Source organism: Uloborus diversus, chromosome 6 (assembly GCF_026930045.1).
Source record: "Uloborus diversus isolate 005 chromosome 6, Udiv.v.3.1, whole genome shotgun sequence".
In the NCBI taxonomy this organism is placed as follows: domain Eukaryota; kingdom Metazoa; phylum Arthropoda; class Arachnida; order Araneae; family Uloboridae; genus Uloborus; species Uloborus diversus.
The window spans coordinates 86,521,554-86,541,712 of NC_072736.1; the positions used below are offsets into that span (position 1 = coordinate 86,521,554).

Genomic DNA, 20,159 nt, shown 5'->3' on the forward strand with positions numbered 1-20,159 from the left:
AGTTTCTGCATTCTACTGGGTAAATAAATATTACAGCAATTTCTTCAAATAATAATAGCTAAAGCAGGGTGTCGTCGGGGGAAAAGGAAGGGGGGATAGGGCTCATGATGGAGACTACATCCGCAAAAATTGTAAAAGAATGTCTCAATTTTAAAGTGCACATTTTCGGAGGGCGGGGGCTCTGTGAAATTGTGAGAGGGAGTGCCATCACTCTTGGGATGAGCATTCCTAGCAAAAGTGTCTGTGTAGAACCGCTATAGGTAGTTTTGTTAATTAAATGTTTTAGTATTTTTTTTTTTTTTTTCTAAAAATGATAGCTAAAGCAAAAGTGTCGTCCGCGGGGCGGTGGAGTGGGGGGATTGCTGGCTCATTGTGGAGATTACACCATTAATATTTTTGTAGAAGACGTTTTAAAAGGATTTTTTAGTCTCATTAATGGAAAATGGCACTATTAGGGGTAAGGGCCGTAAAAAGGGGGGGGGGAGAATTTGCGCCATTACCCTTGGGAAACATCCATAGATTATCTGCATATTAGTTTCTGTAAAGTAAAAAAGCAGTCGTTCATCTTGATAAGTAAATATTTCATCAAGTTAATTCAAATAATTATTACTAAAGCGCGGGGGTGGGGGAGGGGTTGGTTCTGTTTATGCCGTTCACACTTTTACAGTGGGTGCTTTAAAAACATAAAAGTTTCATTGTTGGAGGATAGCATTTCTGGCGATACTGATAGCGAACTTCTTAAAACTTGGGGATAGGGATGTGTTGCGCTTTCGTTCTTGGGGGGGGGGGGACCCATAGCTAAACCATCTTAATAAACACCTGCAATTTTCAAAATCTATCGGTTTTCTTGGAAAGTAAATATTCCAGCAATTAATTTTAATAGCTACAGCTAAAGCTAAAGCAAGGATATCGAGGTGGGGGGAGGGGATCAGAGTGTCGACTAAACCGTAAACATTTTTAGAGGTGTTTAAAAAATATTTCAGTCTCATTGGAAAATTTTTTTGGGTGCGGTGGAGCTTCGTAAAATTGGGGGGGGGGGGGCGCACAGCGTAGATTAGCTTTTAAAAAGCCCAAAAGGAAACACATTGCTTATTTTAAGACTTTTTTTTTTCTAATTTTTACTTCTCAGGAAAAACGTAAAAGGCGGGAAATTCATAAATGAGATTTTCCATCCGGGTTTAATTAACATTATTAGTTTACGGAAAAACTGGAACCTGATGAAAAAAACGTGAAATATGGGAAACACGTAAATTCGGGGGACGTAAAATCTGGGTTTCATTGTATTTTCTAATGCTGTGGCGTGTGCTTCCAAAAATGATGCTAGAAATATTTGATATTGTAATTTTCTTCTCAAACTTTGCAAGGGAGAAACGTCGCACTTAGTGACGTGTTTTTCGTAACTGACTTAAATGAAGAACACATATGAGTAAAAATATAGAAATTTCAGATGACACTATAATATCCTCATATTTATAATAGCCAATGATCGAGTGACGCTCCTGACGTCATCTACAATGAAACTCTCGCTACTGCATGATAATTTGATAAGTTTTGGTAATGTTTAAACTGCAGGGAATGGCTTTATTGTGACAAGGCTGAACTGGACCCGATAACTTAACTGTTTTACTGGTGAGACTGTTTCATTTCAGGGGAATGAAGAAACGAAAACGTGATCACCAATGAACGCTATCTACTGGAGTTTAGGGTCAATCCACTGGAGTTAGGGTTAACATTTCAACTATCGAAATATCAACAGGCAATGGCTTCGTTCAAATGTAGAAGCAATTTTCACCTGTCATATCTTGACGGGAGGTTTTCAACTTTAAAGATAGTAATGTAACTGTCACCAAAGACGATGATCTTTTTTTATATTCCTGTATTGAAAAACATAGGACAATGTGCGAATATTTTTTCCTAAAACAAATAAATCGGAGATTTTCGTCATTATCATAATCAAGCACTAAGCTAAAAGCCTGTTCCGGCTTCTTGGTCCAACCACCATTTTCTGGGCCTGCCAGTCTCACTTGCCTTTTGGGCTGTAGTAGCAGGCAGCTGTAAGAAGTATCTCTCGTTTCATACATCAGATCTGATCTTTCCAATCAATGCAGCATTGGTTAATTTTTCCATAACGAGTCAAAATCTTGAATTCTCTACTAGTATTTGCATTTCTTAATTTGTTCGTAAGGGTGCAGCCCTTTAAAAATCTCAGTTGTCTGTATTTTTCTTCTATCTTGGGCATTCTGAGGTTTTATTCGCTTTTTTTCAATGCATCATCCAGCCCGTTTTATTTTCACCCGATTGAAACAGATCCTCACAGTTCTCTACTATGATGTATACTTATTGTTGAGAATTTTTGTGCAAATTTTCAGTTCTGGAATTTTTTTTTCTCACCAGGTATTTATACACAGATGAAGTATATTTCGAAGATGATTCGCTTGTAGTGGAAACTTTTGTTACGGCAAAGAATTTTGAGATTCAACCTCTAGTGGACAAATGTGAAGCCTTCTTTGAAAGTCGTGAATTATCAGAAGAGAACGTGTGTTCCATGCTGAATCTATCTGTCACCAATAAAATTGAAGCCTTGAAAAATCGATGCATTCAATTTATACAAGAAAATACTAGTGAAATACTGAGGTAAGCATGAAGGGAACAACAAATCACGTAACTTTGTTTATTTTTTCAAGAAAAAAAATCTTTAGAGTCCTTCTCTAGAAAGTTATTTTAAGTGCTGCTTAATTTAATTAAATTTTCTTAAGTTCTAAATTTACTCAGCTTCTCTTTAAAGTTTTGAAGTGGTTTCTGAAAAGGTATATAGGGTCAGTCAGCATAACTTCTTATTTCAAAACGCAAAAAAAAAAAAAAAAAAAAATCCATTTTGTTTATCATTGTTTTTTTTTTTTTACAATGTAGGTAAATATCTGAAGTTTTGTTATACACGGTTTTGAAAATCATGTCACGTAAGTGACGCCTCCCATTGGCCATACAGCGAAAGCACTCCCCCCCCCTTTATAACCAAGATTTAATGAATTTAACTTAGGGAGTATTTGGTTCCAACAGAATGTACAATGAAAGGGTGTCAATGGCTGTTTTGAGGGAACCTTTCCGCCTTATCTCAATGAGAAGCTATTTGAAGAGCCCTGTCTACCCGCTCCACCGATTTGGCCAGTTGCAATATAGTGTGTCGTTGTTTGAAATCTCCAGTTTATGACAAACGTTCAAGAACCCTACAAGATCTGAACAACATCCAGATAAAAATTACTAACATGCAATATTCCTCTGTTTATAGGAACCATGAGAATGGCCAGAAATCGTTTTATTCAGTGTATGAAATGTGCGGCACGTCACCTACCTGATTTCATGAAGCTGTGTAAAAAAAATCTTGAAATGTGTACCTACATGCAGGTGCGTGCACAGGAGGAAGAAGGGGCACCTGTTGGTTCGGGCCTGAAGGGGGCCCGAGATTTTTTTAATGAGGTATGAAATATATGTAGGGACGTAGGGGTAAGAAAAATGGAGGGGGCCCGTAAAAATCATTTGTGACGGGCCCCAAAATTTCTGTGCTCGCTCCTGTATACATGGTTAAGAAGTTGAAACATTCGGACTTTTAAAATGAGATTTATTGCATTTTGAAATAAGGTTATGTTGCTGGACTCTGTTTTTCATGCTTTAAACTTTTTACTAACATCAACTTTTATAAAAATTAAAAAGCTGAAAATTAGTGAAAACTGCATACGCTTGGTGCTATTCTCACTCAAAATTGCCCCTATGGCATCCCACCTGCTTTCTTGTCTTAAAAGTCTCTTCTCGTCCCCCAAATTAATTGTATTAAACTAAGGGACTTTTCCTTTTACAGGACACAAAAGTTCTTAGAGTGCAACATCACAACAATACGCACTATTTTCAAACTTCAAGAACTAAGTCTCCGCTCCGAAGCAGAGCTCTTTGAAGCAGCTATGCGATGGTCCTGCAGCTGTGGAGTCAGCAATCACAGAAACCAGATCGAACCCTTGCTGAAATGCATCAGGTTTCTGACGATGAGCCCAAATGTCTTCAGCTCCCTCGTGAAACATTATCCCAATATTCTGTCTTCCAAAGAAGCCTTGGACATTATGATGTTCATAACGAACCCCCCTCGTGATGGAAGAATGGCCGTGGACCTGCCCACCTGGTGCAATAAAGAAACGAAAAATCGGTGCCTAATCCGACCTGCTTCTGGAGTAACTAGCTCATTTGCAGGTAACAAATTTGCGTTTAAGTCCTTTTATTTATTTATGTGCTATATATTTTTATTACAGCAACCCTTCGGTACATCGTGCTTTGTTATATCGCTCATTCGGATATAGTCAACCCTCGTTTATCTCGGTTTATCCGTTCCAGCCTCTACTCCGCGAAATAGGTTTCTTCTTTACTAATAATAAAGCTGAAAGTCTGGATCTCTGATAAGCGCATAGCGCCTAGACCTTTCGTCTGATTTTCATGAAATTTGGCACAAATTTAGTTCGTAGCATAGGGGTGAGCACCTCGAAGCGATCTTTCTAAGATTCAGTTTTGTTCATTTTCTATGATTTTATTTTTACCACTGTTGTGGATTTAATTCCTCTGCACCGAGTGAATTACCATACCTTGGACGAGCAATTAACGTAACATATTGGCGAGAAATTTATCATCCATTATTTTTAAATATACGGGTGACTAAATAAGCGTTTAGTTTTCTTCTGCGGGTAAAGCCTTGCGGGTACCGGTAGCATTTAAGCATACGGTACTCGAATTTGGACATGTAAATAACACGCGCTCTTCATTCGTCGAATCGTCTGTCAATCAATCGCCTTTCCCTGGAAGTGATGCGAGAACGTTAAGTCCGAATGTAAACATCGTGTTATAAGCTGTTTATTTTTCATTTTTGAGAAATAAATTGTTTTGCTGTCTTTTCATGTTTCTCGAAAGCATAGTGGCCGCAATTTTGTTCTAATTTTAAAAAGAAGGTTATGTTTGAGTGGTAACTATTTTGTTTACATTGTGGATTTCTGTTGCTTGCGATTCGAGTATGCTTCTTCATTACCTTTTTCTTTAATGAATTTTATGCATAAGTGGCGTTTTGTTTTACGCATGGATTGGATCATTAAGAATATACATTTTTATCTTAATATTCAATAATTGCTAAGGTGAAGTTTGCTAGAAAATAATCTTATTATAATTGTTTTCCAACGTTACTATGAATCGTTATACCAACTGAAACTCGAGTGATGCAATAACTAGAAGCAACCTTAAAAGAGACATTAAAAAGACGATGATTTAGAGGCCTGCAAAATAGCTCAGATAAGTTATGTGGAATAGTTTGCTAGACATATCCTTTATAGTATATTCAATTTCTGTTCCACGCTGTCACAAACTTTAACGCCGATTTAAAGCTAGAATTTTGTCATCATTGTGTGCTAGTAGGGGCTTGTGTGTATCAGCGTTTTGTATACGCGGGGACGGATACAGGAGAGGCCATAGGGCATGCCCCCCTCCCCCCCAATTGACCACAATGGTATCCATCCCTTGTTTTGAAATATTTTATGAATAAATTGTAAACAATTACAATAATTGATTCAATTTATGAATTATCTTGAATTGTAAAGGTTGAAACCTTTTTTTTTTTTAAATAGTTCATAAAATACATCCGTAAAGTTATTTGGTGCCTTATTGCTAGCTGATTTGGTGCTTTTTATTGACACCTTAGCAATTTCAAAAAATTTTTGTGGTCAAAACTGTAAAAATTTATTAGCATCATCCTCCACTCCCCCCGCCCCACCCCAAAAAAAGGTAGTTAGTAGCCGCCCTTGGGTATGTGTTTTCTAAAATCCTGTGATTTGACACAAAGGAACCCGTTTTTTAAAGTAAATTCTGGTTTAGTTAAGCTTTGAAAAAAAAAAGGTACGCAACCGCAGATAAATTGTAATCATCCTAACGAAAATTAATCTCTCTTATTAAGGCTTTAAAACAACAAGCTACAGCTATTATTATTATCATAGTAATTATTTTCATAGGAACATTTTTTTTTTCAGTCAAGCATAAGCAAAAAATAACCACAATTGCTTAAATATAAAAAATAACTCCTTTCCCTGTTTTAATTGCATTTTATAAGAAATTTTATACATAATTTTGATGTTTAGCTGTGTTTCCCTTTGTCAATTAAAACAGTTTGCAATTGATTGATTCAACAATAATTTAAAATATTTTAACACCAATGGCAAATTTTGTACTAATAAATCCTGGAATATATCACTCTGTAGTTCAACAGTTTAATTAATCAAAATTTACTTTGAAATATTATATATATATATATATATATATATAAACTAGCCATAAATTTTTTTAATCATTTATTAACACTACAAATCTATAGAAAACATAGCTGCACAATTTGATTTAAAAGTTCATAACATGTTTAAAAAAAATCTTTGAAAAAAAATCAATGTATTCAAAGTTAAATTAAATATTTTAAATAAGGGTCGAAAGAAAAAAAAAACTTACCAGCAAACGAATTTTTGACCTGATGGGCATAAATTTCTCGTGCTCCACTTAATATTTGTTTTCTTTCAAAATTCTTGAACCCAAGTATTTATGTCCACAGTGGACGTAACGCTGCTTCTTACTAAGATCTTTTCATCATTTTCTACAATAATATTGTGAAACTTAGCAGGTAGATGTTCGCTTTTTATTTTCATGGAGAACGAGAGCGAATCCATATCGGCCATCTCAGAACAACATGGCGCTCGTTTCAGCGGCGGTGGAGCGAAAGGCAATTGATTGACAGACGATTCGACCAATGAAGAGCGCGTGTTATTCACATGTCCATACTAGTGATGGGCATAATCGAGTTCTCATAATCGAATCACTCGATTATTCAAGAACATTCGAGAACTCGATTATCGTATCTCGAGTTCTCGAGCGATGAACTTCTCGAGTACTCGATTATCACTTTTCGAGTTCTGGAGCGATGAACTTCTCGAGTTCTCGATTATCACTTTTCGAGTTCTCGAGCGATGAACTTCTCGAGTTCTCGATTATCACTTTTCGAGTTCTCGAGCGATGAACTTCTCGAGTTCTCGATTATCACTTTTCGAGTTCTCGAGCGATGAACTTCTCGAGTTCTCGATTATCACTTTCTGAGAACTCGAGCGATCAACTGCTCGAGTTCTCGATTGTCACTTTCCGAGTGCTCGAGCGATCAACTGCTCGAGTTCTCGATTGTCACTTTCCGAGTGCTCGAGCGATCAACTGCTCGAGTTCTCGCTTTGAACTTCTCGAGATGTTGAGTTCTCGAGATGTTGAGTTCTCGAGATGTTGAGTTCTCGAGATGTTGAGTTCTCGAGATGTTGAGTTCTCGAGATGTTGAGTTCTCGAGATGTTGAGTTCTCGAGATGTTGAGTTCTCGAGATATTGAGTTCTCGAGATCTCGAGATGTCAATCACTCGAGCAGTGTATTCTTCGATCAATTTCATAATCGAATGAACCTCTCAATATAGTTGACTTCTGACAAGGGTGCCCACCTATGGAGGGGGGGGGGTCATGGCGCAGACATTGACATTTTTAGGGGGGTGTTTTAAGGGGTATTTTTCTCATTTGTTCGGGGGAGGTCTCTGCGATATTGAGGGTGGGGGGGGGGGGGGCTTGACCTCAGGGCGGGTGGTCACCCTTGCTTCTGAAGTGTTTTAGTTGCAGGGGCGGATCCGTCATTTAGGCGGTCGAAGGGCTGGCTTTGAAAAGTTAATGATTTTACTTATGAATGAGCATGGTTTTTTTCTGTCTTCCGAAAAAATTTGCATTGAAACCTTTTAACCCTTCCCCCCAGAAAGACGGGCTGCGCTGAGGAGCCCACAGGGGAGGTGGGTCATTGCGCAGACTGCGCCATTGAAATTCCTAATGGACGTTAGACTTTTTTAGGGAGTGTCCTTCTTGAGGGGGAGAGAGGATCAAATAATTGCCTTCCGAATGTTTCATTCGAATAGTGTTATAATTGAATGCATACTGTTGAATGCTTGATTATCAAATGATTCTTTGGGAATGCTTGGTAGTCTAATGATATGTTTTGAGCGAAAGGTGTTAATGAATGAACACATGGACGGGTCTGTGGGAGACATGTGTTGTGTGTCCCGGTGGTGGAAGTAAAGGTTGGAGGCACTTATAAGGTTCTAACTTGAGAGGCCTTAAATGTAAAGTTCAGGTAAAAAGGGGGAATACTTAAGTTGAAAACCTGAGGGGACGTCTTCCCCCTTACGTTCACCTTCGGCTATACGATTGGGTAATGATACAAATGTAATAGGCAATAACAAACGTTTTAGAGCCCAAATATACAGATCACTGCAGACACATGTTTCGGGGTTTCAAGGAACCCTTTTTTCAACGCAAAATAGTGAGATTGTGGATGTAAGGACATTACTGGATGTCTTTACGGACCATTCATTAATTACGTAAGGGTCCCGGGGGGGGGGGGGGGGTAGGAAAAATGTCTACATACTTGGGGGGGGGGGGGTTCAAACGCATTCTTACGCAGTATTTTCCAAGCCGATGTTTCATTTGCGTCTGGAAAATAAAAACGTATTAGGATGACTGTTTTTTATTTGTTTTACGAAGAATTAATAATGTAAAACATAATAAAAGAATTGCACTTATGGCATGTTTTATTTTAACTACTATCGCATCATATACAAAAAAAATGTCGAAAACACATTCAGTCTAGATTCCAACTTTTTAGTAAATATTTCTTCACTCAAAAAGGTTTAATTTAATAATAGTGAATTAAATTTCGATTCCAGTGATATTAGATTAGTTATTTCATTATTTCGAAAAACGAAATGGAATCTTACGTAAGAATAGGGGGAGGGGTTTGAAAAACCTTACGTACCCTTACATGGCGGGAAGGGGTCAAAATGGCCAAAATCATCCATATGTAACAAAGGAATGGCCCCTTATATGTAAAAGCTTACTATTTTGTTGAAAAAAGGGTACCTTAAAACTCCAAAACACGTTTCTGCAGTACTCTGTATATTTGGGATACAAAACGTTTGTTATTTCATGTTACTTCTCGGCACAAAGGTACTTAGTTATTTCTTAATAAAACAAGTGGTTAACTTCTCGTGTAATTCATTCCTATGGGTGCAAATAAGAGGGGAGGGGGGGGGGGAATTTGACGTAAAATGCGGGATTGTAATTTTCAGGGGATTTTGTCTCTTTTGGGGGTTGTGCACTTGGGGGAAGAGCTTCATAGGTGGTGCCCTTTGCTCTTGGAATGGATAGATTTGGAATGATTTTTAAAATCGAATGATTGCTTTTCTCTTGCTTTATTCGAATGGGGTAATAGTTGAATGTTTGGCTTCGAATTTTCGATAATTGAGATTCCTTAATAATCGAACGAATTTTTAGAACGAAAATTGTTTATTATCATATGAGCGGATTTATGGAGGGGCATGTGTTGTGTGAGTGGCGGATACAATGGAGGGTCGTGGGGGTCATGACCCCCCGCCCCCCCTGAACTCTCGAGAATAGTATCTGTACACATTGTGTTCAAATAATTTATGCATAAAATGCAAACGATGACAATATCTTATCTTTTCAATACATCAATTATTTTTCAAAGAAAATATTTGAACTACTATTTTGTTTTATTGCTTATGAAATTAATTTGCAACGTTTATCCCCAATTATGTGCCTTATTCCTGACCGATTTGGGGCTTTTTATTGACTCCCAAAAAAGTTTCAGAATTTTTTCGTACTTAAAACGGGAATTTCGTTCATGGGGGAGGGCTTTCTTCAGCATGATCCCCACCCCCTTCAAGTGGTTTTCTGTATCCGCCCCTGGTGTGATCCGGTGGTGAAATCTTGAAACAAAGGATAGAGAAACGCTTTCCACACTGTTTTGAACTTGACAGTTATTAAGATTAAATACGTACGTATGTACAATTTTTATTAAAAAGTGAGGGATAATGTTAATATGGGCAAGTCGTTGGGCGACACTAGCAGGTTTAAACTTGAGAGTTGTTAAACTTAAAAATATATTAAACCGGTATCAAGGGCTTCCATATAGGGGGGGGGGAGCAAGTGGGGGCTCAAGCCCCCTCCCTCTTCTTTGAAATTAGGACATCCTTGCTTTTAGTACTTTTTTTTTTGCAAAATTGTAAAATCATTCCTTCTCCAGCAATTAATCAATAAGTTATTAAAAATGGCAAATTTTAATAACTCTAATCTGTACTGAAATCGGTTTCTATGGGGAAAATATTCTATTAAACCATGGGGAAAATATCTGAGCCCCTCCCCCTTAAAATTTTGCATATGGGCGCCCTTGACCGGTATGGTACAAACCGTGTAATTAAAAATGTAATGTAGTCTTAGCCCTTTTTCGGATTATCGTTTCTTGGGGGAGGGGGGATTGTCATAGAAAGCTCGCCATTGCTCACAGGGACGGACGGACACCCCTGTCATTCTATAAGGTTTTAGAATCAAATAATTGCTTCTCAAATGTGTCACCCCTGTCATTCTATAAGGTTATTGAATCAAATAATTGCTTCTGCTTTTTTTCGAATGGGGTTACTCAAAGAGCACACTTCGTTGAGTAAACGTTTTAAAGCGATTGTCAACGCTGTGGCAGCCATGTTAAAACGTTTATGAAATGTTTAAACGCAAGGTGTTTATAATGCAGTGGTGCCCCCCCCCCCCCCATGGCGATGACACTCATCCCTCAAATGCGACGTTGAACCCTCTAAAATAAATTAAAGCCCGCTTAAGTTACCCTCTCCTCTTCAAAACTTCAATGGCGCGATCTGCGCCATTTATCCCCCTCCCCTGTGCTCTCTCTTGTATAATATATTGTTTGTTGTGGAATGCTCAGCTATCGAGCATCTCGGATGATTTGAAAACCGAATACGTAATCTGCTTTTCAGAGAAACTCGACAATCAATTTTAACCTTTTTGAGGACCAGCGCACGGAAAATGAAACGTAGCAACGGAACCTCAAGTTCCGAAATGGATCGTTGCGAGCCTAAGCATTTTCAGCAGTTTTGCCTCAACTTTACAAAAAAAAAAAAAAAAAAAAAAAAAAAAAAAACATAAAATCAGCACATTAATTGACTGAAAATTTTTAAGTTGAGTAAATATACTAATCAACATTTACGAAACTATAAGGAATATGACATAAACAGAAGCGAGTAAAACAAGCAAAATACTTAAATTTAACTACCCACGCGAAAATAAATGCTACGCACACAAGAAGTCACAAATATCTTGCGTATGGAATTTCAAAAAAAAAAAAAAAAAAGAAAAGAAATCTGTATAAAATGTAATTTTTATTTAAAAATCGGGCCGAAGAGTGGAAGCTAAAATTAATCCCACGCGACAAACTTCAATATTTCTTTTTAATGCACTCAGAAACATTTCAACTTCACTCCCAACACTTTTACTGTTATTGCATATTCCTAAAGTCGACGAATGAAAAATAAAAATAAAAAAGAGCGGATCAAGAAAGAAAAAAAAAAAATCATGAACTTCAATGAATCCCAATCCTCTGGAAAACGCAATCAGAAATATTTTACCCTCCCTCCTCATGTATTAGTCAGATAAGTATACTTAATTACTCTTAACAAGAACATCAAAAAAAAAAAAAGCAAAGCTATAAACTAGGAAAGAATGAGTACTTTTGTACAGAGCAACTATTCCCCTACTTGTTTACATTATTAACTTCGTGTTTGAGAGCCTGAAACCATTCGAAATAATCACGTGATAACTGAAAATCATTAGTTCAAATGCATAACCGTTCGAATAAATCACTCAGTCGTCCAAATGCCGAGCTCCTAGTTTTTGACAAGCTAACAGGGAATTTAGTCGAACCTGCATCCCCCAAGGATTGCGACCCACCCCAAAATGAAGACTAAAATCTAGCGAATCAACCCCCTAAAACAAGCTTGCATTTCGAACTTTACCGGAGGGTAGGGGGACAAAAGGTGTATCTGCTCATTTTATCGGAAAACAACAAAAAACTAGACCCACTTAAATGTAAAAACTAGAATTTTTCATGGAATTTGGGGGCAGTGGTATTGATCCCTTTTCTAAAAGGGGGGTGTCAATACCCCCCAATTTTACCTAAAACTTCTAAAAGCCAGGAGGGTTCACCCCTTATTATACCCCTAAATGGTAGGCTAAATGTCACATTCCTATTTCGAGCGCACCCCTGCCAAAACAACTCGGGAATTCAACTGAAGTCAAGGGAGTCCACTCCCCCCTTTCGCATGGCGATGGCGCACCCTCTCAAATGTTACGGAGCATCCGTCTAGAAAAAGCTCTCCCCCCCCCTCCCGAAATGAGATTTAAAAAAAAATCTCAAAAAACCGCTTCAAAAAATTTTGGTTTCGCAGGCTGCGCCATAGACCCCCTCCCTCACTTCCGAAAATGAGATTTAAAAAACCCTCTCAAAAAACCGGCTCTAAAAATTTTAGTTGCACATTCTGCGCCATGCCCCACCCCCTTTTAGTGGGCACCCCCGTAGCAGTCAACTCAATTTTGGAAAGGCTCAGAAAATGAACTACTCGAGTACTCGATTCAAACGTCTCGAGATCTCGATTTGAAACATCTCGAGATCTCGATTTAAAACATCTCGAGAAGTCAATCGCTCGAGTACTCGATTCAAAAGATCTCGAGAAGTCAATCGCTCGAGTACTCGATTCAAAAGATCTCGAGAAGTCGATCGCTCGAGTACTCGATTCAAAAGATCCCGAGAAGTCAATCGCTCGAGTACTCGATTCAAAAGATCTCGAGAAGTCAGTCGCTCGAGTACTCGATTCAAAAGATCTCGAGAAGTCAATCGCTCGAGAACTCGATTTCAAAGATCTCGAGAAGTCAATCGCTCGAGTACTCGATTCGGAAGATCTCGAGAAGTCAATCGTTCGAGTTCTCGATTTCAAAAGATCTCGATTATCAATCACTCGAGTGATCGACTTAAAAAGATCTCGATTATCAATCACTCGATTATCAGAAGTACTCGATTCCCGAGATCTCGATTATCAAAAGATCTCGATTATGCCCATCACTAGTCCATACTCGAGTACCGTATGCTTAAATGCGTACCGGTAGTAATTTATAAAGCGAATGTTTTCTTTGTTTGAGAGTAGAAAATTATGACCTTTTAAATGCGTTTTTTTAAACTAATTAGAGCTTTATAGACATGAAATAACATTTTAAGGCCAACATATTACACTCATTTTGTCCAATATATTATGCAAAGTATGTGAAAATAAGACTTAATCTCACGTTGTTAGTATTGTGCATTGAACGCAGAGTTCTCACAGACTCACTAATCTATAAAACAGTGTAATGAGTTTGATGATTAAATAAGTGCAAATGCGTGACAATGTTTCCATCACCTGGCCTTTGCATTATTTCCCTGTTGAAGGTAATGCTTACTGTTGTTTGAAAAGCAAGAAGTTGAGCGCCATTCACAAATTTAACGGTTGAAAGCTGAAAGCGATACTTGACACTTACTGCAGCGTTTTTATAAATCCGCTCCCCTTCCCACCCTCAACGAAACAGGAGGGGAGGAGGACACTGTATAAAGCGCTTTTTCGTTGTCTCCCAAAAAGGAAAAGTAAGTGAAACCTTAAATGAAAAATAATTAAATAAGCTTTGTGCTAAAATATGATTAAAGTGTAAAGTAAGTAAATATAAATACAGCCCAAATTCTCAAAAAAAATGCAGCAGTAGCTATGTAGCTATTTCAAGACTACAATGGAGCCTCTTCATTAGTGCAAAAAAACTCACCACACAACAAGAAATTCGGGAGCAAACTGAACGTCACCACGTGGACACCGCGGAATTCACAACGAGAGACAGCAATCAACCCTCTGTAGTTTGCCGATTGGTTAGTTACTGTCTCTTTTCGTTAATTCCTATTTCTATCTATATACCTGGCAGACGTTCAGTTCTCTCTCGACTGAACGTCACCACGTACATCTAATGCTTGACTTTAAGTCCAATGAATTTTATTTTTCAGATTTATCATTGCTAACTGATCGAGTTGACAAATTAACCATCGCCCTCAGACCGTTCAATCCTCAGAATCTAGATGCCCTGAAGTCTTTTTTGGAGATGAGATGCATAGGAGGACGACATCAAATCACGGCCGTCAAATTGGTCTTCCAAGAACCTGTTACAGCAAAGAGTCGCATTGGTTATCTAGTCCTTCGAATCTTTGTATTCCCATCTGGATTCAGGCACGAGGAGCACATCCGAATTCAAAACTCTTCTGAAGTAACTGTTAAGTTAAAAAAAATAGCGCTTGCTAAGAATGGGGATATTGTTCGCATCGAAGCCGATGCTAAGGAAGTTGAAAATTACAAATTTTACCAATTCGACCCAAATAAGCCTTCAGTAATGGGTGCACCATTTGAATGTACCATTGCTAGCATGCCTAAGTGGGAAAAACTGTATTTCATAAGCGAAGTTCACTATGGTCCTCAGAAGCAAGGTATGCTTAGGAAGAAGCGATAGTAGAGTTCGTGAAATTCTACATAACTATGTGGTTGAGAATAATAGATTGTAAATATAATTTGCACAAAACTCTTTAACAAATGTATTTGAATGAAAGAATGTAATGCTAATGACCATGTAATAAATTTGATTAAAAAAGTATTTTGTCAACAGAAGCTACCCCGATTTTAAGACTGAAAAAGAAAAAAGGATATTTTTCTGTTTCAGCAAGAGTTGGAACTGGTTCTTCTATGGCTTGATGGGCTCCATCGGTATCATCGTCTATTTCTTTGGCAATTTCTTGAACAGAAGTCAAGCCACTTGTTGCATCATCTTCATCAATAGGTACACAAGGGTCGAGATAACGTTCAAGGCATTTGCTCCAATATGGAATGCATCTTTGCCTTCTTCATCATTCACATCATTCAACAATTAGAGGTCTTTGAAATTCCCTGACAATAGGTAAAATTTTTATGGGAAGCTTATGTTTCATAAACGATCTAAACGGGTATAAGATCCCGGTAGCAGAAACAACGTGACGCTAAATCGCCCGTTGCAGATTCTTGAAGAGGTCTGCAGGCCACTTCTGATTGAGAACGTTATTTTTCGCTTTCTGGGGCACGTATCTAGAATTTGGTGCAGGAAATTACAGTTTGTAATGAAACAGATAACAGAAAGTAAAAATAAAAACAAAAAACACGCAAAAATCTATGACGGTCAGCTGTTGGCAAGTCATTAACATTTGCTCTGGCAAGTATAAAACAGCTCATACTAAGTTTTTTTATATTCCAGACGAAAACGAATCTCTGCCAAACCACTTGACTGCGCTATTTCTAATATTAAATATCGACTTGGAAAATATTACGTAAGCGTGGGTTTGACCCCCTCCCCCCAAGTAAAGGTATGTAGAGATTTTTCGACCCCCCCCCCTCCACTTCGGAACGCTTACGTTATTAATGAATGGCCCCTTATATGTTAATAATCGAAAGGTTGCCAAACTTGGCCACATTTGGCAATTTCTCGTAAAATTTGGTGCCAAAAATGATTCCGACTTGGCGATAGCTCCTAAGTTTTTCACCAATCCTATTCGCGTAATGTTGAATTGTGCTTCACAGGAAAAATTTCCATACAGGAGAAGTTTCAAGAACTAAGGTAATTATGAGAGAAAATTAATGGAATAAACGCCAAATTCAGCAAGATTACAACAAATTAAGCACATAAAAATACAAAAATATAAAAAATACTTACAAAATTTGTAACAGTATTGATTAGTTACAGATTCGTAAAAAAATGTACACATGCGGAACGCACATAATATTGTTTGGATCCAATTACAGTGTTACAATTAACGATTTCAGAGTGAAACAATAATTTAAAAAAACTAAATAAAACACGCTTTTATAGCAAAATGAACTAAAACGTAAAAAATAATCTTTGGATGATAGTAATTGACCAAACACTTAATTTTAATGTAATACAAAAAAGCGTGGGAGCCTTCTTATCAGTTGTCTTGAATTTCTTCCATTTGTTGTTCATGCAAAAATGTAAATAGACAGCACCCCACGGTTTTTTGTATTACATTAAAATTAAGTGTTTGGTCAATTACTATTATCGAAAGATTATTTTTTACTTTTTAGTTCATTTTGCTACAAAAGCGTGTTTTATTTAGTTTTTTAAACTATTGCTTTATTTTCTTGTTTTTATTTTAACTTGTTTTACGAAAAAATATTCATTTCAACATAATTCAGAATCTTTTACATTCATGAAATTTGTCAAAAAAAAAAAAAAAAAAAAAAAAATTAGAGGTCTCATGCAGCATTTGAAACGCGGTCTCTCGAACTCCAATAAGAACCACTATACCCCTTAAAGTGAAAAAGAGTCTAGCTATAAAAACATTCAACTTCAAAATGCCTGTCGAGTAATTGTCTAATCCAGCTAATCCATCTCAGTCATCGATGTATGGGTGCGGAAATCAGATTTACATTACATTACTTTGAAAATTTGAGTTAACTTTATTTTTCACATTATTGGAATTCAGGCCAAAATATTGATTAAAATTGGAATAAACTAACAGTTAGTAGTTAATTTGATTATAGAATATTACATAGTCAACGGATTTGAGCTCGCGTGCCAAATTTCAAAAGAATCCGATCGCTAGAAGTGAGCGAAATTTGAGTTGCAAGATTCCGTAACAAGATACATATATACATACAGGTGAAGCTAATAGCGTTAAAAAAAGAAAATATATATTTAAAAAAAAAAACCCTCTGATTTAACTTGTTCTTGTTGATAGGTTAATACTTGAGATACGACATCGATGTCGTTGCTAAACCCTAAACAACACGTTTTTGCTAAAACATCGATGCATTAGGGTCGATGTTATATGATTGAAGAAGAAAAGAGCTGTTCCCATTAATGATTTCACAATTGTTTTCAACCTTTTTACCCCCATCTCCCTTTTTTCATAATGTGTCACACTTCACATTACCACCTCCTCCCTCGTCAATGTCATGTTTTTTTTCTCATAAGCATTTTCATTAATATAAATAACGTTTATTTTTTCATAAGCATTTTCATTAATATAAATACAGTAGCACATGCCTCCTTTAATGGACACCTGTATTTAATTGACAATTTTCTGGTCTCGGTTCCTTTTAATAAGGACCTCCATGTATTTACCTCCGATTGAGGGACATTCCATGTAAGGGACCAGTCACGGAGAAAAACTGCAGTAATTTATGCATAAAAAAATAAATGCACTCGCGTTTAGTTGATTGACATGAAGGATTTTTTTTTAAATTACTGATAGAAGTTTCCCTTGACATTAAAGCAGCAAATATGTATTTCAAAATTATTGCTGAGATTTACAATCATGTTTTTCTCTCTTAACAAGGAGGGGGAGCTTAATTCATAGGGCTCTAACGGATTCTTCACCGCCCATGACTTTTTTTTTTGAGAAAACTTGAAATATGATCACATTGTTATTTACATTACATTGTATTGTAAATTACATGTCTTGAAGAAAATCCATGAAACAAATTACTTCTAAAATATTTCTATAAATTAATAACTTTCATTATCCTAAATCTTTAACTAAATTTTTACAATAATAGCTCAATTTGAACAACTGTGAATTTTATTTAGCATATATAAAATACTTAGTGATATTTAATCTCAAATATTAAAAGTTTACGTTTATTAAGATATTGTACTAAGTTAAATATCAAGTCGGCATGCATGAATTCATCTACCTCCGAAGAAGAGAAACTTCTATTTAAGGGACAAAAAGTCCAGTCAATTTAGTGTCCCTTATTGAGAGGTTCTACTGTATATGATGGTTCATTTATTGTTATCCTCTGCTTCCCCCTTGTTACAAACTGTCGCAGTTCACGAAAACCCCTCCCCCCTCAAACCACGACATTATTTGGGGACGACTTTAGGTACGCCACTGGTTCAGGGCCTAATATCTCGCTCATTTAGGATTCAGATGGCTCCAATTATTGTACGAGGGCTGTTCAATACGTAATAAGACTAAATTTATAAAAAGTAAAGAGCAGCTTTAACCTTCATAATTTACATGGTTTTTTTAAGAATTGCTTCTGCGGGACTAAATGCATTTATTCCAATGTTCCGTTCACTTTTTAAAAACTTGTGAACGTAAGGTTTGTGAGAGCTACTTCAAAACCGCCTCTGAACAGTTTAGACATGTTTTGTTGCTTTCAAAATGATTACAGAGCTGCCAAGTGCTCCGTTTTTCCCGGAGTTTCTCCGATTTTTATTGCGTACTCCGAAAATCCGATTTATTCCAAAAAAACTCCGATTTTTCGACTTTTCTTCACTTTTCGTTTTCAGATGAAATTTCCTTATCCTTGAAGGCAGGAATTATGTACAAACTCAACAAAAGAGAAGACAATTTGATGCTTTGGAAGCATTAGTATCAGGATAAACACTGAGGAGAGCAACGATTGGAGAACATCAGTTTTTGATCGAGCATTTCAGCTGCACGCGTGTAAAACATCGCCGCCATGTTTGGTCATTCACAAGATGGAAGTCGACGATGCTAAGTGCCTAAGTTTTCAAAGACAGAGCAGATTTGGGGTTTTTTCTTAACTGAAAAATCATTAAAGTAAAGTAAAATGTGCTACATTTTTTAAAAATATTTTAAATAATTTTCTTGAGAAATGAAAAAAAATCATACTATTTAAAATTTCATCTTATCCTCACTGCTTTGGAAGTTATTGTGCTGAATATTCTCAATTAAATTGTAGTTTCATGAGGATTTTAAGTTATTTGTATGGAACAAGTTCAAACATTTCTATCCTAATTTTTGACTTAGTCGCCATATTTGGTCATTTTGTGAGATTTAAGCACTTAAGTCTCTTTTAGTGACCTAGTTTCCAAAAACGGAATGATGCATTTTGCAATGCAAACTATTGAAAATAATTCAAAATGGGCCTTTTTTTTCAGAAAATTCTTAATTATTTTCTTGAAATATGCAAAATTTTTTTTTTCAGAATATTATTTTATCCTCATTGGTTTAGATGCTAACCTACTAAATACTGATTATTTCGTCTAAATTATAGTTTTTAAGGATTATTAATTATTTATAATATTTACTTTTTTGCAACTAATTCAAAAATCTATTACCCTATTTTTTTTTCGTAGTCGCCATGTTTGGTCATCCGCAAAATGTAAGTAGACGAGACTATTAATTGCCTAAGTTTCCGAAAATAGAATTGTATATTTATCTCAATACAAACTATTAAAAATAACATACAATGCAAAAAAAGAAAAAAAAATGTTTTTTTAAAGGGAAATTTTATCTGTATTTGATCCTCATTGTCTTGGAGGCTTTGTAGAAGCTATTTCATTTGAACTGCCGTTTCCTGTTGACTTCTCATTTATTTATTCTTTTTGCAGAAAGGATCAGAAACCTATCTTAACTTAAATTTTCCATATGTAAAAAAAGTATTGAATAATACTCTTTTAGAATGTGCAAAGTCCTATTCATTAATTTATTTATGAAAAATGTAAAAACTCCCCCCCCCCCTTTGTATTTCAAAATTTAGCGGTAGTGTTGGCCACTAAAATTTTGGGGTCTAGTGGTCACTTGGAAAATTCCTGAGAATTGATCTTTACTATGAAGTTACATAAGAGCTCTACTTCCAAGCACGAAAAGTAAATTGTGTATTTTATTCTTCAATATGTTCTTATGCAATGCATTTTTAATACACGTATATGCATTAAAAATATTTAAAAAGAGGGTGCAGTTTTATGAAATCAAACAGTCATGTTTTTTTACTTTTCAATATGTAGCTACATAACGATGCTTTTTTTTTTTGGTAAAATAATTTCATTTTAATCTTGGTTGTAGCTTTGCTGAAAATCAAACATGAAAATTCAGAAAAGCATAATAATGGTGTTTAAAACTTATAGAAGCTTGTGGTACAGAAGGAAAGCTTAGCAAAGGCCACGATTTCTTGCTCCTATTTTAACCCTCGTTGCTCCTATTTTTTCCCTTCATTGCTCCTATTTTTTTATTTTGAGGTTGGCAGCTATGTGATTACCTCGTAATGGTTTCTTAAGTTGAGGAAACAGCCAGAACTGATTGCTTCCCCTGGATAATAATAGCAGCAATGTAAATTATTGTTTCTGTGATAGAC

At 36.4% G+C, this 20,159-nt stretch overlaps 1 protein-coding gene across 1 annotated transcript in view; it reads left to right on the forward strand.

Annotated features, from left to right (window-relative positions):
• Positions 1-14,662, forward strand: part of LOC129224464 (uncharacterized) — a 48,077-nt gene extending 33,415 nt beyond the window's left edge. Inside the window, exons 4-6 of the mRNA XM_054858917.1 lie at positions 2,395-2,634; positions 3,854-4,236; positions 14,021-14,662. Coding sequence (XP_054714892.1) covers positions 2,395-2,634; positions 3,854-4,236; positions 14,021-14,517 — 1,120 coding nt within the window. The 3' untranslated portion in view covers positions 14,518-14,662. The remainder of the gene's footprint in view (positions 1-2,394; positions 2,635-3,853; positions 4,237-14,020) is intronic.
• Positions 14,663-20,159: the final 5,497 nt, after the last annotated feature.